Source organism: Mus caroli, chromosome 18 (assembly GCF_900094665.2).
Source record: "Mus caroli chromosome 18, CAROLI_EIJ_v1.1, whole genome shotgun sequence".
Classification (NCBI taxonomy): Eukaryota; Metazoa; Chordata; class Mammalia; order Rodentia; family Muridae; genus Mus; species Mus caroli.
Window position 1 is genome coordinate 71076872 of NC_034587.1, and position 15909 is coordinate 71092780.

Consider the following 15909-nt stretch of genomic DNA (forward strand, 5'->3'; position numbering starts at 1 on the left):
AAATGGGCAGTCAAACAGAAGAGGGCTGGTGATGGTTGGCTGTGCTCAGATCTTCTCCATCTTAGAGATGAAGTCATCACGGATCCCGGTCAGCTCATCATTTTCTTTAGTCTTCTGCTCCAGTCTTCTCCAGTGAGTGGATCCACATACAGCGTTTTTTTTACAAGCTTTGTTGAGCTGTAACACACACAGTGTGAACATTTGAAGCACGCAGCTCAGTGGCTTTCACTGCATTCAGCACTGCAGACATCACTTCCTGAGCATCCTCCCTGCCCCACGATGGGTACCTCTGCCTCCCTGCCCCACAATGGGCACCTCTGCCTGTCACCTCCCCTGTCTCCATACAGAGAAGTCACAGCCAGCACCACAGGCCCAAGGGTTTAGGACTCTGAGGGATGGAACTAGACCCAGGCACTGAGTCCAGTGTTCCCCATGATGTATCAAGAGGGGTGTAAGGAGCCCTGCGCATAGCCATGTATGGACTACTTTTAAAGGATTTGGCCCCCTGTACACACTAGAGCTAAAGATCGCTATAATCTAGACCATGTTCAAATACAAGATTATTTTTCCCCCATAACTGATTAAAATTTATATATGTTAAAAATACTTTTGGAGAAATCTGTCTTTTTACTTGATCCTGTGTTCACAGTTGCCTTAGACACTGTTGCCAGGCCAAAAAGCAGAGTATTGAAGAACACATGTCCCAGAGCCAGCCTTCCCAGACTTGGACCCCAAGCCTGCTATTTGCAAGCTCTGTGTCTTATCTAACCTCTCTGCCTCCATTTCTTATCTCTGGAATCTGTATAAACATAATACCCAGCTCATGGAAAGGTACAGAGACTGAGCTGATGCGGTGAAAGCTGATGTGATTGCACTGTGGCTGTTATAAGCACCGTGGACATTGGCTGTAACTGTGAGGAGACTCCTAGCTGGGAATCCCAGCAGGCTGATCTCAGTTGGAGTGGAATGAGGAGTGACAGGAGAGATGGCTCTTAGTCAGAAAATATGTGTACATAAGACCCTGGTTATTGGTGCCCTCTGATTGTCCCTGCCTTTCTTAATTAGTGACTGTATAGGATCATAGGATTTTTCTCCTTGAAGTCCAAGTGCATTGTCAAGGGTTGCTAGCTGACTTCACCGTTTGCTGAGAAGAGCTTCTCTCTGTAGTTCTGTCTGACCCAGTTGGGTCAGTCCCTTGAGGTCCTCCTTGCTCCCGGGCTCTGGCCCGCCTGGTCCTGACAAGCCCTGCCGTGCTGACTCTTGCTTTACCCACACCTGGTAGTTCTAAAACAGAACTCTCGGAGAGAAGTATAAAAGAGTGTATATATAGAAAGTGCTGAATTAAAATATATTTTATTGTCTGTCCAACACAATTAATAGCCTCCTTCAAGAAAGAGGGTTTCTTTCTTTGAATCTCCTATACCACAGGGGATCCAGTGCTAGTTACGCCAAATTGAATCTTGAGAAAAGTCAGTTTGCTTACAAAGGACCTAAGAAGTTTGTTCCCACATCTGTAAGCATTTTCCCTTTTGGAGAACATATCTTATTTACTGAGTAAAGCCCTTTTTACATGGATGCAGCAAGGGTCACTTCCAATCTCACCTGGTCTGAAGGTACAGTGTGATGTCATGAAGGAGAGTCAGGAAGCTACGGAAACTGAGGACTGTCAGCGTAACAGCATGAGGGATGTCTCCCTGGATAAGTCACTGCCATCACTGGCCATATCAACAGCAGGCGCGATGACTGTGTTGTTTTTCTTCCCCACCGCACTATTACCCTCTCTCATTCCCCACTGTCTCTCTGAAACTCTTCTTCCAACAAGCCCCCTCCTACTTCAGTGCCTTTGGGTATGAGTGTGTAATGGGGGGTGCTATTTTACTGGAATATGGGCAGTTTATCAGTGGCCATTACCACTGAAGAAAATTAATCCCTCCACCCTAGCGCCTATATTAACTGTTTGTTGACTCGAGAGAGGTGGAGTTTTATGAGGCCCTCCCCCATATGTGATTATGGGTCCACTCTTGTGTGGGTCAGCACGGCTTCAGTGAGTTCACAGCTACAGAACCACGTTACACCAATCGATGTTTCATGCCACACCTCCAAGAGTTCTGGCACTTATGTCCACCCTCTCCTCCAGGATGTTTCCCGAGTGTGCACACCCCCAACCCATGTTTGTGTGTGTCATGGATGTCTTACATATGGCTGGGTGCTGAACTGTCGTGTAGTCCCCACACTTCAACCAGTTGTGACTCCATTAGCTACCACCTACTGCAAAGAGAAACTTCTCTGATGAAGTCTGGGGGCAACAGTAGCCTCAGAGCGCAATCTGCAGTCGCTTGCTTGCTTTGGAAGCCATCAAAAGATGCTGCCCTGAGAATTTATCACATAGTGAAACCTCAAGTCTAGATCTACATTTCGGGGACAGGAAATAGGCGAAGAAAGCATCACCCAGCATGTGGCCAGAAAACAGTTCTCAGTCCTTTGAGGGGTGGGGAGAGACAGTCCTCCAACTATGGATTTATTCTATGTAGTAACAGTATCTAGAAGCTGATGGTGAGTCGTAATGGCATGCCTATGTGTGTATGTTCAATTGTTAGGAATTCCAAAGAGGAGAGACACAAGGCCAGAAATGGCCAGAAAGGCTTCAGAAAAAGGGCAGCCTGAGCCAGGGCAATAGCATGGATGAGATAGGGGGAAGAATGTAGGCTAATTATGCCAGTCTTCTGAATGAACAAGAGTATGGTGCTGAAGGAGACAGGGGCGTCTTCAGACAACTCCACAAACAGGGTTCTCCCTGTGGCCTTGATGGCCCTTTTCATCCTTTCCCTGGACTTCCATTTTCTGCGGGCTAGCTTCCCCTTTGAGACTCAGTGCCCTCCCATGGATGCCAGCCCACACACAGCCAGTCCATGACCCTTCAAAGCAGGAGTTCATGGTTGAGTTGTTCTTCTCACTGTCCAATTCGAGGCCTGACTTGAGATCTGAACCCTGACTCCATCCCTCTGCCTGCCAGGATGCTTCCCTGCCTTGTCCTCCTCCATGAGACACACTACCTGGTCTTGTGCTTCTCCAGGTCCCTAAAGGAACTGATCAGAACTGGGCCCAGAAACTCTACGAACGACACTCCAACAGCCAGCACTTCCAGAAACCACGCATGTCCAACACGGCCTTCATTGTCAACCACTTTGCAGATAAGGTAACTGTCCTCTTTGCTGACCTGGGACACACACCTTAGGCCCACAGTACATAGAATAAAGGGTTTCCAGGCTAAGGAAGTTGGTTTTGTGAGTTCCAGTGACCTGAGGTTGAAGGTAGGTTTTTCTCTGAAGATTTCTTCCCCACCCTGCTCTGGGGCCAACCAGACTGTTGAGAAGACGAGGCACAAGCAGAGCCTGTCCTAGTGCAGTTGCCTTTCATAGGCATAACAGGTGTAGCTGGGAGCTGCTCTCCAATAGCAGTAACAGAGCAGAATCTGCTGACGCTGAGCCTGTGAACAGGGGGGAGTGGAAACTAGGTACTAACATGGTTTGGATTCCTTCTGGAGCAGCCCACACTGATCCCGGCCATGGGCATAGACACTGAACCTCTCTAAGCAGATTTCTATTGAATTCTCAGGTGGTAACGTGCATGTAATTGCATATCCTGATTCAACGCATCTGGGCCAAGGTGGAAAAAATGCTTTCACCGAGCCCTAAAGAAGCCTTCTCTCAAGGATTTCCCTTTAAATACAGCATTTTCTTCTGCCGAACGAAAACTCAGTAGCCTCTTCGTAAATCTCTGCGTATCAGATTTGCCTCGATTCCTTATCTCCTTATAATACGTGGCTCGTGGGGCAATACGGAGACTGAGCTGATGCAGGGAAAGCTGATGTGTTTGAACTATGGCTGTTATAAGTACCATGGACATTGACTGTAACTGTGAGGAGACTCCTAGCTGGGAATCCCAGCTGGCTGATCTCAGTTGGAGGGGAATGAGGAGTGACAGGAGAGATGGCTCTTAGTCAGAAAATACGTATATACGTGACCCATGTTCTCTTAGCTCTTTTAGAAAATACTATAGATGAGATGAAGAGGCTGCCAGAGCCCCTAAAGCACTGATTTTTTTTTTTTTTTTTTTTGGTTGCTGTGGCCCCAGGTGGAGTACCTTTCAGATGGTTTTCTGGAGAAAAACAGGGATACAGTATATGAAGAACAGATCAACATCCTGAAGGCCAGCAAGGTAAAAATCAAACAAACAAACAAAACTGGGAATGGGGTTAGCGAAGTGGGGAAATACTTGCTTAGTCCTGTTAGAATACTTTCACGGGGCTCTGGGTTCAAGGCCCAGCACCATAAAAAATAAATACATGGGAACTGGGTATGGTCTTGCCTGTCTGCTGTTCCAGCACTCTGGATGTAGAGGCAGGAAGATCACTGCAAGTTCAAAGCTAGGCTGATCTACATAACAAGTTCTAGGGCAGCTAGGGCTAAATGATGAGATATACCAACAGATCAGGGATGGGGATGCTATTGTGAGCCCCACAGTGGAGCCCAGGGAGGCAGAGCTGGAGGTTTGTTGGTTACACTTGGTGGAGAGAGGAAAGCAGGAAGGTGTCTCACTATTCCTAGGCAGAAAACTAGGAAAGACAGCATAAATGGAAGGACATTGGAGATGACAGCCAGGAGGAGGCATAGGTGTGAGTTGTGGTGAAAGGTCTCCTGGCGTTCAAGTCACCGCTCTTCTGTCTCCTACTTGCATACCTAAGATTATTTGAACATCTCTAAGCCTAGTGTGTGTGCTTCGTCTCTATTGAGCCAACTGAGGGGCAAAATCTGAATGTGATTGTATGCAGGACCGGTAGGAGGAATATCTACAATATTGTATTATAGCATGGCTTACAGGCTGTGGTCTGACTCATCTGCCAATGGCTGTCTCCCAGGAGAAAGTCCAAAGATCCAACACTTGTTTGGCCCATGATGCCGGATGTCTCAGCTGGCCTTCAGTAAGTGTCAGAATCTCAAAAATGTAGGCTCTAATGCTAGTGAGGAAATGGACTGGCCATGGAAAGGGGGCAAGCAGGCAAAGGGCAAGGGCTTCCTTCTTCCATGGCCTTGACACTGCCAACAGAAGGCTTGGCCCAGACTGAAGGTGGCTCTTCCCATCTCAAATGATCGCAATCAAGAAAAACCCCTTGAAGGTGGCGTGCCTACGGGCTTTGCTTCGGTTTGATTTAATTTCAGATGTAGTCGAATCGACAACCAAGAATCACGGTAATAAAAGGTGAGATTTCTAGGACATCTGGATCTATTTTGGAATATGTGTTGTCTCTAAAATTTCATCTGCTCCTTTCTCAGAAATGGAGAGAGCATGTCCGTCTGCACCCTCGCCACACACATTTGTTAAGCCCTTGCCTGTGAGTCACCGCCCCAAGCCCATATTTGCATTCAGAGATGAGCAAAGCTACGTTCTTATTGTCCCTGGATGAGCTGATACAGATCTGCTCTGAAACTGTGAAGGGAACAGAGACTCAGGGAGAGTCTGCAGCTGGGAGAGGCCTAGATAACGTGAAGGGACAGGAAGTCTGGGGGGAGGAGGCACAGCCAGGAGACGCCAGTGCACCTGTATTCCAGCAGCTGATGCGATGCAATGGTGCCTGCCAGCCTCGGCCTTTCAGTAGGACCCAGGAGGACTCTCCAGGATTTAGGAGCCTTTTTCCCAAAACCTTGTGGCACCCAACTCACTGTGGGGCCCTGATAACACTGGGGAAATGACAGAATAATTTCTCTTTGTGATAAGCTTTAGAATTGTGACCGCAATAGAGAGAGATGTAACAGTGGAGAAAGTACAGCTGCAGCCTCAACCCACGTGTTCAAAGCCATCCCTTTTCCATCAGGGACCCAACAGGGGATGTAGGGAGGGACAGAGTTAGTGGCAGCCACTGTTGTCATCCCAGAATAGCCACGGTCAGGGAACTAATCACAGAGACAGTCAGTTGGGCACAGCATGCATGCTGTTTGGAGCTCATGTCACATTAATATGTCACATCTCAAGTCTGTGGCAGTTTGAAGGAGGTTTTCCATTTTTGACAAAAGCAGGCATGGGGTGTTGGTTCCTGCTCCGGTCTTTCCCGTGTTGCCTGAGAGTCCAAGAGGTAACTAACCTTCAGGCCGAGAGCCTCTGTCATCTTGATAAATACATGATTTACTTATATACAGTTTAGTTCTGCAGTTTTGACTTTGAGTGTCTCAATTTGAGGAATTCAGGGACATCATGATCTAAACTCGCAAGAAAAACTGTCTGACAAGGCAAGTATTATTATTAGCTGAGCAGTTTTTGCCACTTAATTTTACTGAACAGCGTCATGTGTATAGAAAAATATATAGACACATAGAGACAATCCCTGAAATCTTTGTTTAGGGAAAAATATACAGTTAGTGACTACATACAAATGCAGGAGGCTATGTGTGATCGTGGTGGAGGAGAGTGAAGGTCAAGAAGTGTATAAATACACTGTATTTATAGAATACAGTGTGTTGGGGGCCTCGGGATCAGCAGTTTGCTAGGAAGATCCGCAGAAGTTGGGTGTGGTTTACTTACGATAACAGTTACTACAGTCTAACAATGTGAAACAGCAAAGAAGAGGTATATGGAGGGGGGAGTTAGGGGAGAGCAGTAATCCTCCTAGACTGTTCTCCCAGGGAACTCATGCAGGGTGTGCTGAATTGCCCCAGAGAAGCAAGTGCAAAGATACCCAACAAAACGTTTGCCAGTGGGTGGTTACACAGGTACCCTTGCTTGGTCTCATGAACTAAACACCTAGCATGGCCTAAACTCCCAGGCTGAGAAAAACAGACGTTCACCATGAACGATATTGTTTGCACAACAAGTCAGTCATGTCAGGGAATGTTGAAAACTCGCCCAAAATCCAAGGTGCCAGGCATCAGCCAAGACTTGGGCTGCCAAACAGGCATTGTTAAGAATGGAGGTCTTGGGCTTTTCTGCACATGATGCTGTTTTGGATTAAACATGCTGGGTTTTTATTAGAAACTTAGCCACAAAAATTAAATATCATGGAGTTATACACAAGCTCCTCTCTAGTCCATGAGCCATCTTCTGATGGAGGCCCAGTCTCTGTCACAGTGCACTGGTGCATCGTCTTAAGGGATATGCATGCCTAGTCTCCTCTGGCTTGGCATACATCATTGTATCTGGGTTACCCTTCCACATGAGCACACACACGTTTTTCCTTTCTTAAATAACTCTTGGTAGTTTGCTATACTTTACAAATGAAATTGATACCACAGCGGGATGCGCAACAGTTATAGAGTTACCAAATTGCAGAGCAAAAAACTCTGTGCTGTGCTTTTAGAAAGTTGCAGGCTCCCCTGTTTCACCCCGACCCCACTACCACGTTTCCAACTTTCTCTTCTATCAAGCCAGTGACCTTGTGACCTGGTGCCTGGCACATCTGTTGTTGTGAATATTTACACAATCCAGTTTACTAAGCCACTCTCATTTAAAAAAAAAAAAAAAAAACTTCCGCTGTAGTAGCAGTCCTCCGGGGCTTAGATTTCAAATGCATGTCAAAAATAGAACAATAAAGACCTCGAAACATTGAAGACCCCAGGACATACATTTAATAACGTAATGCCTGTTCTTTTAAGATAAATTTTACCCTCTAATTCTCAAATCACTGTGTAAGTTCGTAATTTTATCTCAGGTACTTTTATTTTATGAGAAACTGTTGGCTTTTATCCCTTGTGTGGCTTATTTGATAAGAAATTATCAGCTTGTCGAGAGTAATTAAGTGGTGTGAAATGGAGGACTCCCACCTGCCAGCCACTGGGGCTGTTTGCAGAACTCACACTGGGGAGGGGGATAAAGCAGTGTTAATGAGGGCAATTTAGGGAAGCCTGTTAGCCTGTGAAGACTTAAGATGGAGCCAATTCCTTCTCAGCTATTACAGAGCTATAAATAGGGGCACGGGAGATGCGGGGGGGGGGGGCGTTGAAAACAGGGCTTTAACACATTCATTTCTTTTAAACACTGAAGATGGCAAGTTTTCCCTCCCAACTTTTGCTGCCAATGAGAAGGAATGTTTTAGTATATGGGGGAGGCTTGGAGAGTGTCTTAGTTAGGGTTTACTGCTGTGAACAGACACCATGACCAAGGCAACTCATACAAAGACATTTAATTGGGGCTGGCTTACAGGTTCAGAGGTTCAGTCCATTATCATCAAGGCAAGAGCATGGCAGTGTCCAGGCAGGCATGGTGCTAGAAGAGCTGAGAGTTCTGTACCTTCTTCTGAAGGCTGCTATAAGACTGGTTTCCAGGCAGCTAGGAGGAGGGTCTTAGCACACTTACTCCACCACAGCCACACCTACTCTAGCAAGGCCACACCTCCTAATAGTTCCACTCCCTGGGCCAAGCATATTCAAACCACCACAGGGAGTGATCCTAAAGAGGGCAGCACTTTCCCTCCACTGCTGTGTGAAGGTCAGAGAGTCAACGATTGTATTGGAATATTATGTCCATGTGAGTTAGGCAACCTGGGCCATGGATCTAGATGGACACAAGTGTCACCATCTGCCCACTGCATGTCATCAGAGACGTGGCCTCATAAACATTATGGTTCTGAGGGTCTCTGTCCAAAGCCTAGTGGTCCCCAGAGTCCAGGCATGGGAGAGATCAGCTCAGACTGAGCCCCAGGATTTCACTCTGAACAACTGTGTGTGTGTGTGTGGGGGGGGTGTCTCTGGAGCTGGGCCAGTAAAGAGACAGAGAGAGACAGAGAGAGACAGAGACAGAGAGATATATGTATAAAGAATTTGTGAAATAGTAACAGTTTTCATTCCCAAGAGTCTGAAAACCTAGTAGATGATCAGCCCTTGAGGCCAGTCGGAAGAGTCGCACGGTGGCTGTCTCACACCAGAAAGGCCACTTACTCCAACAGGGCAGGGGTCTCAGCAGCCCCGATCTGGGTCCACAGCCATAAAGGGTTCCTGCCACATCCTTTGTCAATGATGGACCCTGGTTCCAATATCAGTAAAGGAAGCAGCAGCAGCAGCAAAGGGACAGATCATCTCAGTGGCAGGAAAGAGGGCCAAGTGAACAGAAGGGTGCTGCCACATTTGGGGTGCATCTGCCCACATCAGCCAAGGTAGTCCGAACAGCTTCTGAGTTGTTTCCCTACCCAGGTGACTCAACTTTGTGGCAAGTTGTCACTAAAACCAACCATCACAGTTTGCTTTTTAAAGATTTATTTATTTTCTGTATGTGAGTACCCTGTCTTCAGACACACATCAGAAGAGGGCATTATATCCCATGACAGATGGTTGTGAGCCACCATGTGGTTGCTGGGAATTGATCTCAGGACTTCTGGAAGAGCAGTCAGTGTTCTATGTCAAATTCCATAGTAGTTTATTGAAACGGTGCATTATGGCACACATGTCCTCAGTATGGTTAGCGTCCTCTACACTGGCTCTGGCTGTTGGGAAATGTGCCTGAGATAAGCAGACTAGAACTCCAGTTGATAAACCAGTGTGTTCCCTTCCCTTTTCCAAGTCTGGGCCGAGTCTTTCTCTCAAAGCCCACTAAACGACCACTTAAGATCCTTTTTATTTAAACGAAGATTTACCGCCTCCCACCAAAGTGTAATGTCAATCATGTAAAAAGAACTGGCTGGAAAGGAAGTGCGTTTTGTTATGCTTGCCTCAGAGCCCTGAGGAAGAGCCCGCTGGTCAAGCCATTCTGCTGTGTCCTTTCTCCATGTCATATGTCTGTGTGAAAGGAAATCTCTGTTTATTCTTATAAACATCAGTGAATAGGTGTGGTTTCCAAGGAAACGGTGTACATGCAGCTATAATTGAAATTTTCTTAAACTGTCAGGCAGTCTTTAGAAGGTATTTTCCTACTTCTCTTAATCCCTTTGCCAACAGATCTGCCTCAGGTCTTTAAACTCTATATCTAGGCTTGAAAAGCAGAACTTAGAGAAGCCAGTACCTGTGGGGACATTTCACATAAATGGCAAACAGTATGAGCGATGTGTTTGCTTTGTCTGAATGTGTTACTGAGACTGCTATCGAGTTAGGAAGGAATAGTCTGTAGAAATGCCTGGGTGGACACCTTTTGGTGGCTGCAGGATTTCTGTTCCTGGTCAGTTAGCTTACAAAGCAGGCTCTTCAGCCGCTGTAACAGCAAAGTTGAAGTTTCTTCTTGGCCTCGTCCAGCAGGGTGGGTGTTTTGTCCTTTGAGTCCCTTGTCAAGTTGTGACTTTGTTGTGACTTCATGTTTGTTTCTATTTGGGGAATTCCCAAGTTAAGTTCCTATCCATCTCAGCCCTCTTGGTGGATGGATGAATAGAGGTCGCAGTGGACATTTTCTGTCTGACTCTGTCTGTGGCCTGCAATCCAGGACTTTGTAATCTTACCTCTTAGCCTTTAAGTCTCATGATCAACCTAGGTCTTTCTATGTGACCACTGAGTCACTAAAACAAATCCTGCACAGAGGAAGCCTGCTGATCCTCCCCCCCTAGATGCAGTCGCAATACAGGCTCCTGCAATTAAAACATAACTTTAAAAACAAAATCCAAATCCTTCAGATAAATGGTACCAGCGTCGATTCAAATATCTCTTAGACAATTGGCATCTCTTGAGTTGTCATGAGCAAAAAGGGCTGAAAACATAAAATAGTTATTTTTTCAGTCTGATTTCTAAATCCTTCATGAAACATTTGATACCTGTCTCCAACCCTAGGACCTAATTTTTTTTTTCACGTAAGCTGTTAAAGACTTCTGCTGATTGGCTCGCTCATACAGTATAATTATGCAGATTGGGAACATTCACCAATGCTACAAAGACTTAGCCACCCATTATTTCCCTATAGAGGTTCTTGAGCACTGATCTACCCTTGCTCTGACATGCCTGGGCACTCTGGTAGGAAACCTGGGACTGGCAGTCCCCTGCCTGCAATCCCTTCTGGCTCTGATAGCCATCCCTACATGCTCAACAAATTGTGGTGGTTTCCTGTCACTCACAAGCCTTTAAGTAAGGGGCTTACATTTAGAGGAAACTTTGACTGTTGGTGAAATCCATGTGAATTGTAGTTCACAAAAGAGCTGAAGGAGGGCAACCACATGGGGATTCATGCAGGGAGGATTCAGGCATTGAGCTATGACAGAACCTGAGTCTTGAATGAGATGGCATGGAAGTGAGCATGTGAGGGTGTTTTCTGCCATGTTTGGAGCTTCCATGGCATTGGAGAGAGAGAATAATGCAGAAGAGATGGTCAGAAATAGGGATCATGGTGACGGGAAGGGATCTAGACTGGAAAGGCAGGGTTGAAGGAATAGTAGAGGTGTCAGGCATGACAGCACATGACAGGAGTCTGTGCAGGGGATGAGTGTCAGAGAACTCCCTGGGGATCTAGCAGATAGCAGTACAAAGGAGGGAGGGGCCAGAAGCCAGCCAGTGGAAAGACATTCCAAAAAGAAGGCCTGGAAGCCATCAGAGAGGACAGGAACCCACACTACTTGTGACCCTCTGGGTTTTCCAAGGAGGGTTCCAGATAGTCTGAAGATTCATTTCAGCAGTATGGTAGGAAGCCCAAGGAAATCTCCTGAGGCTGCTCTGAGGGAGGACATAGGGAAAGGCAGTGTCTGTCTGTAGTCACCAGGATGGCTGTGGTATATAGCGAGAGGCAGGATGAAGGGCTAAATGAGGAGAAACCAAAGCAGCAGCAGAGAGACTTGAACTTGTGGTCAGCAGTGGCTAGGGCCGGGTTGAGGTGAGATGATCAGAGTCCAGGTCAGAGACTAATTTAGAGGGGTTGTGTAAGGCTTTACCTTACAAACCGAGTAAGGGAAGGGCAGAGGCCATACAACTAATGACCCAACCCAGCACTCTTTCTATCATGTCATACTGCTTCTAAGACGTCTGCAAGGTTAGAGGCTCTGCTGGCCATGGCTCCATAGGTACCTAGAACAGGTACAGCACCTCCTTGGCTGCCTCGGAGCTGAGCTGCAGGCAATGATAATTTCCAGAACAGCTCGGGTAGCTGCCACTCTGTGGGTGGTACATTTTGAAGGATGGACTATCCGGCTGTCTGGTTTTAGGTCTCTCTTTTTTCTCTCATTTACTAACTCTGTGGTCTTGGTCCCTACGCCTCAGGTTTCCTCCCTTGTAGAATGGGATGCAGTAGGTACTTAGATCACATGGCTCTGGGGCAGCTTGAATGTGTCCAGGCATGCCCAGTACAGTCTAAGTAGGGTTTACAACCTGTCCTGTTTTGTTCCCTTATGTTATCGTATTACTGTTGGGATTAAAAATAAAAAATCCCTCAGCAACCTCAGCCCCTCTTGTTTCCCTCTTGAGTACAATGTGCCTGTACTGGCTTTACATTTTTAATAGTGCCTAGATGCTCTGAGTTCCATCTCTGCGGGTACTTCCTCATGACATGTTTTTCTACCTATCACACATCCTACTTGCCCAAATATGGCAATGTGGGCATCCCTAATCATACAGACCTGGGTTGTATAAGAATGCAGGCCAAGCCAGCGAAAGGAGGCAAGCCAGTAAGCAGCATTCATCTGTATCCTTTACTTCAGTTCCTGCCCCCATGCCACTGCCCTGGCTTCCCCGATGACAGACTGTAACCTGTAAGCTCTGTCAAACCCTTTCCCCCAGAATTGCCTCTGGTCATGTTTATCACAGCCACGGAAAGCAAACTAGAACACTCCCTGAGAGAAACCCTTCCTGATTTCCTCACCCCAGCGCTCTGATTTAGTCAGGATTTGTTATTCCCTCCTTTCCCTAAGGACGTCTTCTTGTCATTATACTTTCGACCCTGTGGGTAATTGATGAATGTCTGCCTTCCGCCGCAGGCCGTGAACGCCTCAGCGTGTGGAAGACTGCGTTTGTGCTTCACCTTTGTGTTCCCAGCCCCCTAGCACAGCACGAGTTGGATATCTGGGGTCAGGAAGGATTGATTTCATTTCTGTGGTATCCTGTAGAATCGAATACCTAGGAAAAGCCACACCATTATGATGCATTCAATTATATCTCTCAGTTAGGCCCTTTCTCCTCTGACAAGAGATCACATGCACCATTGTGGAACGCCATCCATGAAGAGAATCCACTGCGAAGAGGAAGAGTTAACCTCATTTGGCAGCTAAAACGTAGAACCATTAGAATTATGTCACTGGAGGACCCTCAAAGCCAACTGCTTGACAATATTGTCCTCGGCGTCCTTAGTAGGGACTGGGGTCTCTTTATTTCCTCTTCTTTAACTACTCGGTCCTGCACATTTTGGATGAGATTTTTCCCTCCCAGGCCCTGAACCAGGACTGGGAATGTTTTGCTCCTGAATTTGATCACATTCTCTAGTGTTTATTGTTACCAGGCCGGTACAGCCATGAAGCAGCCAGAAGCCTGTTCTTAAGCTACTCATGAGACAAGGTCTTTAATTTTACATTATTGGCTTATACTCATATTCATTCATTTTATCTATCTATCTATCTATCTATTTATTTATTTATTTATTTATTTATTTGTGAAGCTGGTGATCAAGCCCAGGGTCCCCCATATGCTATGCAGACATGATGTCTAACTCCAGGCCAGATTGGAAAGTGTGTTTAGATTCCCTAGGCCAGTGAACTCTAACGTTAGTTGGCATGCAAACCGCTATGCCAAAACCCTGAAAGTTAAGGTGCTTCTCACGGCTGGTTCTATGAGAAATGAAGGGTGTGAGGAGAGAGCAAGCAGGCGTGTTGATTCTAGTGCGCACACACACACGCACGCACACGCATGCATGCAGTATGAAGTTTTGCTACTTATAGCCTACAGTTGTTGGCAACTATGCAGTGTAAAACACTTATATGTGTTTACTCTTGACTCTAAAATTGCCTTTAAAATGTAGATTTATAATACCTCAGGCTAAAGTAGTTGTGTATAGCCTTTGTTTTACTTTAAAATCCTTGGTATAAGAGACAAGCCTTGGCTACTGGTTTTGAACATCAGTTATCACAATCTTGTATTACTGGATGGATACACCTGTGCTGAAGTTCGTGCAGATGGCCAGACCCAACGATTGGTGGAAATTAGTACTTTACCCTTCAGAATTTATGACCATTTCATTACTATGTAATGAATGACAGAGGTCATCACACTGGATTAGGGAATGCTTGCTGGGCAGTGTATGACCCTCCCAGTCCAGTGGACATACATCAACTTCCAGCCAGGGCTTATGTGACTCTGAGTGTGGTTGAGTTGTAAGAAGCCCTCAGGGGATGGGATGGTCAATGACTTGGGTTGTATACTCCTGCCAATCAGGGTTGTAGAGCCCCTTTTGAATGAGCTCTGTCACCTGATTCCGACATCCACATTCAGAGAACAGCTCTAGTGTGTCACTTGCTGATTTATTTGGATGCTGCCCACCTACTCACGGCGGGGTGTCATATTATGGCTGTATTGCCAGGTGTCTGTGACAACCGGGAATGGAGATGATCTAGGGCCTCCTGCAGATTGAAATGGTAATGAAAAGTCTAAAGATGTTGCCTAATTCCCACAGGCTTCGAGAAGTGTGTTGTGGTTAATTTTGATTCTCAACTTGACAGGATCTAGAATTACCAAACAGGCAAGCTCTTGCATGCTGGCAAGAGCTGATCTAGATTAAGTTAGCCTCTGGGGATGCTGGCAAGAGATGATCTTGATTAAGTTAGCCTCTGGGGATGCTGGCAAGGGATTATCGAGATTGGGTTCATTGGGGTGGGGACCTATGCTCTCTAGGCTTGGATCCTGGACTGAATAGAAAGGAGAATTCTACCTGAGTAGCAGCATTTGTCACTCTGCCTCTTGACTGTAAATGTAACATGACCACCTACCTTAAGCCCCTGCCTCTGACGATGAATTCCCCACCATGAAGGACTAAGCCCTTAAGCTGTGAGCCAGAAGGGATGTTTCTCTTGGAGTTGCTGTGTCAGGGTACTTTATCACAGCAACAGGAAGAGAAATGGATGCAGACTCTGCAAACACAACACATGCATGTGAAGGACTAATGGAGTGTGCTATTGAATTGCCCCTTCCTCAGCTATTGACATGACAGCCTGCTTATGTCCTCTAAGTGGCTAATGAATACTCGCTAACCTGAGACTGCAGACCTGGAAGGTCTGGGACATGTGTTGCCGAATGTGATCAGAGTGGGAGCTGCTGTCACTGCCATGCAGGACCTGTAGCCGGATGCAAAGATGCTGCGGTAGGACACGGTTTCCCCACTAGAGGCAGGGTTTCTCCTACATTTTTCTCTTTGAGTTCAGGGGATGTTACTAGTGGGAAGGAGGACTGTTCTCACTAGGAAAGAGCAAGCTTTATTTAATGCAGATTACAAGAACCTTAAGGAAGCAAGCTCTGGTTGTGCATTCAAGGACCAAAACTCTAGCTTGAGCTCAGCCTTTGCCTGGTTGGCCTAGGAGGGCTTATACCAGCTGCTATGTTTCATGGGGCAGGAACAAAGGCCTGGTTGGTCCTTTTTTTTTTTTCTTCATGGATCTATGTTGATTCATATAGTTAATGACAGATATAAGATTTCTTGCTGCTGTATTTAAATAAGACTCCCTTGGTGCATTAGTCAGAGTCCTCATGGCTGAGGCAAAACACTGAGCAAAATAACTGAAGGAGGAAACCTTTGTTTCGGCTCCTGGTTTTGAGGTGTTAGTCTATCGTGGTAGAATGGGATTAACTTTCTCCTTCCTCCCTTTTATTCCATCCAGGCCCCAGCCTAGGGGATGGAGCTGCCATTCAGGGGCAGGGGCTCTTCTCCTCCTGGTTACTCTTAATCATATGTGATAGGTATCTTTGCATACCTAGGGGACGATTCATTAATCTTGAAGGTGTATCCAATCACATTCACCATCAAGATTGATTATCACACCGAACA

At 46.3% G+C, this 15909-nt stretch overlaps 1 protein-coding gene across 4 annotated transcripts in view; it reads left to right on the forward strand.

The window, feature by feature from the left end:
- Positions 1-15909, forward strand: part of Myo5b (myosin VB) — a 314400-nt gene that overhangs the window by 209342 nt on the left and 89149 nt on the right. For all 4 annotated transcript variants that reach the window (XM_029472030.1, XM_021150181.2, XM_029472031.1 and 1 more), the window contains exons 13-14: positions 3074-3196; positions 4135-4218. In XM_029472030.1, coding sequence (XP_029327890.1) covers positions 3074-3196; positions 4135-4218 — 207 coding nt within the window. The remainder of the gene's footprint in view (positions 1-3073; positions 3197-4134; positions 4219-15909) is intronic.